The sequence below is a fragment of the Madurella fahalii genome, assembly GCF_045866475.1.
Source record: "Madurella fahalii IFM 68171 DNA, scaffold_2, whole genome shotgun sequence".
Taxonomy (NCBI): Eukaryota; Fungi; Ascomycota; class Sordariomycetes; order Sordariales; genus Madurella; species Madurella fahalii.
The window spans coordinates 441251-450209 of NW_027263972.1; the positions used below are offsets into that span (position 1 = coordinate 441251).

Genomic DNA, 8959 nt, shown 5'->3' on the forward strand with positions numbered 1-8959 from the left:
GGACTACCACTATACCGAAAGCTCAGGTGCTCAGACTGTGGTGGGCGGTACAGTTGTACCGGATGTACTACGGGATCCAACTTTGATGTATCTAGTTAGACCGGCTAAGCATATCGCTAGTAGCTAGTCTGGGGCCGGGATGAAGCATACTGACTCTTAAGTTACAGAAAATAGGGGTTTGTCGCGCTGGAAATCGCACTTGTGGAGCTCGGCTCCTGACCGCCGAGCTCCGTAGCTCATCACGTGAGCTCGCCCAGACCACTTTCCTTTGTATTTAAGCCAGTCCTTCAGTCTCCTACTGCAGTAGATAGATCTTCAGAGACTTCAATCTTTCCAAGCACATCCCACGACCTCTGCTGAGCTCCTATACACGTGACAGGGTTGCTGACTAATGAGTTAGGGAAAACAACCCCTAGGCATCTCGGCCTCCTGCCAATGAACCTGATTCCCCGTGTGACTCGGAGTACCTGACGATCACTTTCAACAGGATGCCGCTGACTCTAGCTCACCTTAGGTCGCGCGACCCTTCTCAGGCGCTCACCCAGACATCACCCAAGGCCAAGCGGAGCTAATCGCTCAACCATAAGCCGCTCCTTGGGGATTACAGATGGGTCCCTGTCTCCCCGTGTGCCCGGGCTTACAGGTAAGCTCCTACAAGACCTTTGAAAGTGCGTTCAAGTGAATCACGGTGTAACATCCGCACCGGTTCTAACATGTCTCGTACATGAGTTGGCGTGGTCCATAGCAGCTGTAACCTTCCACCGGCCGCTGATCCCCATAGGCCGCCGAACTAACCGGCTGCCCCGGTGACAGCAAGGAGTCCTAACGGTAAGCATTGTCTATTCGAGGCAATTATTCGTAACCATCTCACATTTGTCACTGAGGAAAATTTCTGTATATGGTGCTTAAAGGCAGTTCCTTTGCTCCGCGCTAGCGGGGTTAGGGGCAATCCCATTCTAACCTCTTCCGGGGCTCTGCTACTATCTCCTCGCTCATCTGCCTACAACGGGCTACAACTCACAGATATTCCCTCCTTCTGTCTTGGCCTATAAAGACAAAAGCAAGGAAAATATTTAGACGTTGTCGCGCGAAAGCGACGTCGCAATTGCAGTCAAGCAATTGCACCTTAAGTAGGACAGACGGTTATAACAGCCCTAGGACAGTTATACGCATCGTAGAGGTGAGAATCTAAATACTCGTCTCGCTGCCGCTCGGCGATTGATATGCGAAAAGAAAGTGAAGTAGTATAACGTATATTATCAGCGAAAGTGCTATATCACCGAAAGTTCCATAAAATCGCACCTACGTAATAGAAACCATGATGATTCTACCAAAACAGCTTAAAACAATTGAAACTGTCAAAAGGATCAGGTGCCAGTCCAAAGGATCAGGATCACAGGATCTATTGCAGGAGCCAAATCCATGTACTCTGGTCAGCTAAGGCAGGCTAGCAGCTGACTGTGCCACTGTACAGACGTTATCCTGTACGGGTATCTCGTCTATAAAAGGAGCAAGCTCTCCAGCAGAGATAGAGGGGGCAGAGACAATGAAGACAAGGAAGACAAGACACACAAAAAGTCCTCAACTGTCATTTCCCCACGATTCAGAGGTGCCGTGCTTTCCGACAGGAACTACAGTCTGTAGCTCTCTATCAACAAATTGGGCTTATTAGGCATCCACAAAATACGGTCCGCAGACCTTGATTCAATTGATGTGTATCTGTGGTTGCACTGCAGAGATCGCGCTCGGGCAGGGAGCTGGGGAAAGCTGATCGTGGGCGTGTCAGGTGATCTAGCGCCTGTTAACAGGTGCTCCCGACTGCAAGGATCCAGCCCTCATTTCCAACACTCATTTCCAACAGATGCTGTATCTTAGACTAGCTTGACGTGTTAGAAAAAGCGGAGAAACACTGCGTACCGATGGAGTGTTTTATAATTGTATGCCTAATAGACATCCCTTCATCTATGACTTCTTCTTTCAGCCTGTCCGGTCGCGGTATGAACTGATGCTGTCCAGCCGACGACATGCTATTTAACATAAGCATGTGTCAGGACTGACTATACTACACTCACAATCGAGTGGAGGTAGTTTTGCAAACACTATACAAAAACCTTATCCATAAGGAAAGAGTCTACGCGTATACACATGTTAAGGAGGTTGTCGAAGGCAACAGCACCGCAAATATTGTGTTCGAGAACGGGAGCGAATACAAGGGGGACCCGGTTGTCGGTACCGATGGCGTCTACAGCCTTTGCCACAAGTTGATGTGGAAAAATGCCAACGAGACTATTGACGGCTATAGTTCTACCGCGGAGAAGCGGAGTAACTTAGCCCGCTTGGATTCGATCTCTGTATACTGACCAGTGCCCAACTCAGCTATAAGACAATGTAGGTGGCTATTATCGCCTGCGTTCCTGATGCCCGACTTGGGACTCAACTATATATACAGCATCTTGTTCGACCGGGTTTCATTCCTGATGCTCTGCTAGCCCGACACTATCTACCTAACCGTGCACTTCAAGCTCCTGCTCGAGGAGCAGTGCCGCTGGCCCAACTGCCTACACTTTACCAAGGCCGATATAGAGGCCTATCCGAAGCGGGTTGCTGACCTGCCCGTGTCCGAGTCGGTGCCGTTTGGAGAGCTGTGGCGTCGAAAGACACGTGCCTACATTGTCTTGCTTGAGGAGGGTATCCTCAAGCACTGGCACTTCGGCCATATCGTCTTGCTCGGAGACGCTTGCTACAAGGTAACGCCAAATGCAGGCTTTGGAGGCTCGATTGCTATATAGAGTACACGGTCAGCTTGACAAACCGCCTCAGAGCAGCACTCCAGGTGCATCTGAGCAAGAAGCCGTCGGCGGTCGAGTTGAGTGACGCACTCGAGGCGGACATCAGGGACCACATGCCCTGCGCTATGAAGATGTTCTGGGTCAGCTGGGCGCTGACCCGCCTACAGTCATATGACAGCTGGCCCATGTACGTGGAGAGATTGATGACACAAAAGCGGCTGTCGGCCTTACAGCTACCTAATTCCGCCGGATGCTGTTGGAAGACGTGGGCCACGGAAGCCCCTGAGTTCAGGGGGCACAGTCGCACCCACTGTGGCTGGGCAAATAAGGAGGTCTTGGCACACAGGCCACAACAGACAGATCCATTACAAACCACTGTTGCCCTCAATTGAACAGCCTCAATTCGGCTACTTTGAAGCCCTCTGAATACATCGCTGTAAGCGCCTTACGTAGTTGCAACCGTGCCATCGTGGCTGCTGGTCTCCCAGCAGATGTGTCTGGAAAAAGTGAGGTTGTCCTTTATCCCGATGCCCGGTGGCAACTCAGCCGCTGCGCCTTGCAAAGACTTGGCCAGCATAGATTTACTTTCGACACACAAAATCTCCGCGAGAACTTTACAACCACAACATGTTTAGAAGCTCGTTGTTGCGCAGCTTCGATGCGAGATGCCCCCTCGCGCAAACCATTTCCTAGAAGTAATTTGCACGAAGCGTACGTATTGTCGACTTTACAGAACAGCCGGCTATACCAGGTCTAGTGCACCACAAGCTCGTCCCGTTTGCGAGCGTGAGATATACCGTTTAGGTAATCAAACAGCAGGTTCCTGAACCGCGGACAGGGCCAAAAAAAAAAAAAAAATGTGCAGATAGAGCTCCCACTTATCAGAGGGGGACTACCTTGCACGCAGGGAAAGCTCTCAAGCAGAGCAAGCAAAAAGTGTGGGAAAGGTAATGGAATTTTGTTCTGTCCGAGGATCTTCGACCCTAATCCTGACGAAATGCATCCACAACGGAACCTCCAAACGACAACCACAACACCACACAACACGGAGAGCGACATTGACGAACAAGGGGATTCTAAGCGTACAAGTGTTCCACTCTTCAAAACATCCTACGTGGCTCATCCGGCCAAGGAAACGTACAACTCTACCTCTACAAAAGAGACCTCACAATGCTACGCTATGCAGAAAGAAGATAACCCAAAGAAATGCGTGATCCAACTTGGATCAGCCGCATCCAAGCACAAGAGAGGGGGTTTGCCAGGGCCAGGGCCAGCGCCCCGATCCAACTCACGGCAAGACACCCTGCCTCCAGCGCTCCACCATATCAATATGTCCCTGTGCATTCCCTCCTCCATGCATGCCCATGCCCATGCCCATCCCGGCCATGTTCACATTTGGCGTCGACCCATGCGCAAAACCAGAGGCGTTCACCCCGCCGTACGGACCAACACCGCCAACAAACGTACTCGCCCTCTGCTGCTGTTGCTGCTGTTGCTGCTGCTGCTGCATCACTCCCATCCCCATTCCCCCACCGTACCCCAAACTCAACGCCCCGGCACCCTGCCCGCCGCCCAACCCATCATTGAACCTCCCATTCATATACCCACCCGTGCGCGCCCCCACCGCTGGGGCCGTCAACGAAGTAGGCATCTGCGCCCTCAGCGCCACCATCTTGGCATCCTTCTCCCTCTGCGCGCGGGCCGCCTCGGCCTCTCTCCTCAGGCGCTCCTGCTCCGCGGGGTGCAGATGGGGATGATGGTGCACGTGCATGGCGCCCATGCCAGGGGCGGCGGCCGAGTCAAGCGGGTGCGCGGCAAGCATGTCCGCCATGGACAGCGGGCGGGACAGCGGCGGGCGGCCAATGTTGCCGCTGTTAATTATGGGGTTGGGGTTGAGCAGGCCAAGCGGGGTCGTGGCCCTCGCGCCGCCGGCAGCCATCTCCCTCTCCCTCGCCTCGCGCTCGTTCTGCAGTCTGCGCCGGCGCTGGCCGAGGGTCTCTTCCTCCTCGGGCACGGGGGCTTCTAGCATGGGCGGGGCGTTCTCCTTGCCGAGTTCGGCCGAGGTAGTCCGGCTGTGGGAGCCAAAGCCCATCGTGGATTTGGCCTTGCCTTTGGAGAGAGCAGACAGCGGCCGCTGCTTGCCGTCGTCGTCGTCGTCTCCGGCACCGCCAAACTGGCTGAGCAGTTCCGACGAGAAGACGCCGCTCACGGGGCGAGCACGGGGGAGTGGGTTTTCAGCGGCTAGGCGCGCCTTGCGGGCTGCCAACGTCTCGCCTTCCACCTCGGGCTCACTGTCCTCCTCACGGCCCGCGACGGAGCCCGGTCTCGAGCCGGAGAGTGATCGTGGCCCGGCCGGTTGTAGCGGCAAGGTAAGTCGGGACTGTGACCGCAGACCCAGAGCACCAGGGGCCGTGGCAGACGTGGTGAGCGGCATGTGGCTCATGCGCTTCTGTATCACGCTGAGGGAGAGAGGCAGCATGGTGCTCTCCCGGCCTTGCAGTCTGTCGCGGCGGCGACTAAGAGGCTCGTTATCCTCTAGCTCCCGGCGCTCCATCAGGCCGAGCGGGCGGTTAACCTCGCTCAGCACAGCGCTGATGTCCATCGTCGAGCGCTTACCCGCGACCTTTTGGACAGCGAGCATGCCGAGGGGAACGTCGTCGTCGTCCTCCTCCTCCGGGTCAGGGTTCGCGTTTGGATCCTCCCAGGCGAGGTTGACGCGCTTGCCCGCCCTAGCCTTGCGTTCAACCTCGCGGACGGCATCAAGTTCGAGGAGGGTGCTGTGCATGCCATTAGGATAGACATTAGTAATTGGACGAGTCCGCATCTTGTTCTGTTGTTTGCGCAGTTGCAACTCTGCAAGAAGCGTCGTCGGTGGGCCTTGATAGACCTCTTCTCCCTCCTGTTCTTCCTCTCCCTCCTCGTCGCCCTCCTCGGACTCTTCGTCTGAATCTGGGGCCAGTTGATTGGGTGAGGCTTGTTCGTCGCGGGACCGAGGGCGACCGTTTCTCGCTTCATCCTCGTCGCTATCGGATTCCTCCGTGGCATTTCGTCTTCCGCCAAACAGAGAGAAGTGGCTCGCCCGCTTCTTATGACCCGGGGTCGGTGGGTCAAGTAGATTGGAGCTGGAGTTCCTCTTGACGAGCTTCTTGTGGCCCGGGGTCGGCGGGTCAAGTAGATTCGAGCTGGAATTCCTCTTGACGAGCTTCTTAGGCTTGACGGGGCTTTTTTCCTCGGGCGCCGGTGCAGGCGTGGTCTTTTTCATCTTCCGCTTCTTTTCTGGACCGTACACCTCCGCGCCGAGCTTACCGGCAAAGGCGTGATCGGTAAAGGCACTGACGGGCGCCGCCGCCGAAGCATCGAGAATACTGTCCAGGGTCGCCATAGCGGACCCACCCTTTACTTCGATCCGGGGAGCGGCCGAAGGCAGAACAAAAAAGGCGCTTGCCCGGAGCTGCGGTGGCACACCGTCGAGAGGAGATATCCGCGATTTGCGATTGTCCCCATCCGTAAGACGTTGTGGTATGCGAATCTCGCGTTGTGACTCCGGAGGCGGTGGCTGGATGGTGCTTGCCTCGGACGCTTGCCTGGCATGCAAGGGCGTTGCTTGTGTCTGCTCCCCGCCCTCCATTCCAGACGGCGCAGGCATGTGGGAGCGTGTGTCCTCGCCGAGCAACCCGTCCATGAAGGGGGGGTCTGATTGACTGCCGCGCAAGCCTTCGGTAGGGTCAGGCAGCCAAGCGCGGGAATGACGAGACGCCTCCGGCATGGCGCTAACGATCTGAGATTGGCGCGTGTTCCTAGCAGCCGCCTTGGGTTTCTTGGACAGCTTAGGCGGTAGGTTTAACATGGCAGGGACCGGCGCTGGGTAGAAGAGCATCTGCTGTCCCGTGGCTGGGTCGAGATAAGACTTCGGCCGCGGGGCGAGCATTGTCTGTGGCCGAGGCGGCGATTCAGGAAACGCTGGCGCCCGAGGAGTGGCAAAGACGCTTGCTTCGGGGTCGCAATGAACCCCATCAAAATCGCCGAACGCATCCTGAGCCTGTTCATACGTTGTGCCGGACCCTGAAGTCCCCGGCCTCTCATCACCGCCGCCATGTCCCCCGTAATGGTGGTATTGATCCGGCTGATGGAGCTGCAGCCGCCCACCACGCTCGTCACTGGAATCGTGGCCTAACATCGGCTGCAGGATGTCGCTTTCATCTGCAAATTCGGCATCTATAAATTGATGCGCACTCGCTCGGATAGTGTCCTCTTCTTCTCGGTCTATCCCCGCGGAGGCCGCACGGTCGGCCTCATCGAGAGCCTCTTGGGTCAACGTCGTGGGAAGATCAAGCTCGGCAATCTGTACGAGGGACAACTTGCTGGCCACACTCCTGGTTGACGCTTTTCCAGGTCCGTGCCGCGGGAGGAAGCGGAACTCCTGCCCGGTTTCACCATCCGCGGTATCCGGGCGCCCGGGAAGGGACGACGGCATTCCGATCGAGCTCGCCTTGCTCCCGGAACGCATGCGAGTCGAAACGGGCGACAGGGGATTATGCTGGCTCATAATGTAAGCTCCAGGCGAGTAGCCCCCAGATCGTGCCGCGCTGTTGGTCTCCAAAATCGAGTTCTGCCTACTGAGCTGCGACTGTCCGAGGATTGATCCGCTCTCTGAAGCTGACGCCGCCCTAGCGCGGTTTGCTCGAAGAATCGACGATCGCCGGCTCTCGCTCCGCTTCAGTTCGTTGTGCTCGTCGCGGATCGCGTCTTCGATGGAACTGGTCATGGACAGCCGCTCTGCGGTGGCCTCGAGCGCTGCAATATTCCCGAGGAATCCGCCAGCTTGCGATCGCTTGTTGGCGTCCGGAGTCGGGTGGCTGAGCGTCAGACTGGCGGTAGAGGATGTGCGAACGAAGGGCGGCCGAGTCGGATTTGACGTATTGAGCGTCGGGGTTTCGGGTCGTCTCGTCAAGGGTGTCGGCCGGATAATGGTGGTGTCGGCGAAGGCGGCGGAACCCGGAGTGTCAGGCACGGCTGACGCGGAAAGGGGCGAGTCCGAAGGATTGTGCGCCGGGAGGGCATTCGAGTTTGACTGTGTCAGATCAGGATGCGAAGTTGCCGCGGCGGTTTGCGGCACAGCGGCGTTTTCGTCTTGGGTAGCAACCAACTTTTCCTGGCGTGCAGTGTCGGGCCCAACGGTAGTGCCAAGACCGGCGTCTAGAACGCCGCTTTGATCAGCTGCCGGGGATGGCGACGGCGAGCGAGAGGGCGACGGAGAGGGCGAGATTGTCGATGGAGGTGACACCAAGCCCGCTGCACCGTTACCAGCATTTTTTGCCGAGAGGAGCTCGTATCTCCTCGCAGCCGTAGCTGCATGCAACGCCTCAAACGATTGGACCATAGCGCTTACGGTCGTCGTCGCGCCCAGGAGCGCCGGGGTGACAGCTGGGGCCGTGCTGCCGCTGCTGCAGGCCGTTGCGTCGCTTCGCAAATGCTCAGCACTTCTTGCTTTTCGCAGCAACTTCTCTGCTTCAACTGCAACACGCAGGCTTTTCGCCCGCCGACCGCCGCCGTGTCCCTCGGTGCTATCCGATAGATAAGCATCGCTGCCGTCCATGGATAGAGGCGTGAAAGTCTGCTCTGCCAGGTTCAAGTAAGGAACCGGCGAGGGTGAAGCCATGGATGTCGACGTGAGATCTGATGTCGGCGACAGTTGCGATATTACGGGGTCCGGGGGAACGCGCGGCGGTGCTTCGGTGTACGTGTCGTCATCAGCCCGAGCCTCGAAGCTGGATCTCAGCGCCATGACCGGACGAGGTATGGTATCGGCGTCGCAGGGCGGGTTCGCGGCGGCATGTGACGACTGTTGCTTCCTGCCGGGGACCGAAGCCCAACCCTACACTAGCCTCCGATGATGTGCGGTTGTCAGTTGCCACGCCTCGAGAGCCCGCTTATCGGGACGGAATGTGTGCTTCGGTGATGGTGGGATCAGTATCGTCGAGGTTGTTTGGAGCTACTGTGGCGGGCGCTGTTGGCGACGTCAGCCGGCGCGGAAGCCGCAGGATGCCGAATCTGCGGTTATCTAGACGCGAAAGAGGGAAGGTGGGAGAGCACAACAGGCAACGGGCAACGGGCAACGGGCAACGGGCAACAAACAACCGAGCAGCAAGCAGCGGAGTTATTAATTATGG

The 8959-nt window shown here is 57.0% G+C and overlaps 1 protein-coding gene across 1 annotated transcript; it reads right to left on the bottom strand.

Moving 5' to 3' along the window:
* Positions 1-4077: 4077 nt before the first annotated feature.
* Positions 4078-8574, bottom strand: MFIFM68171_02882 (uncharacterized protein; the record flags this gene model as incomplete). The annotated part of the gene is made up of 1 exon (XM_071058304.1): positions 4078-8574. One exon carries the CDS (start codon positions 8572-8574, stop codon positions 4078-4080), a length of 4497 nt encoding a protein of 1498 aa, XP_070914405.1.
* Between the last annotated feature and the right edge of the window lie 385 nt (positions 8575-8959).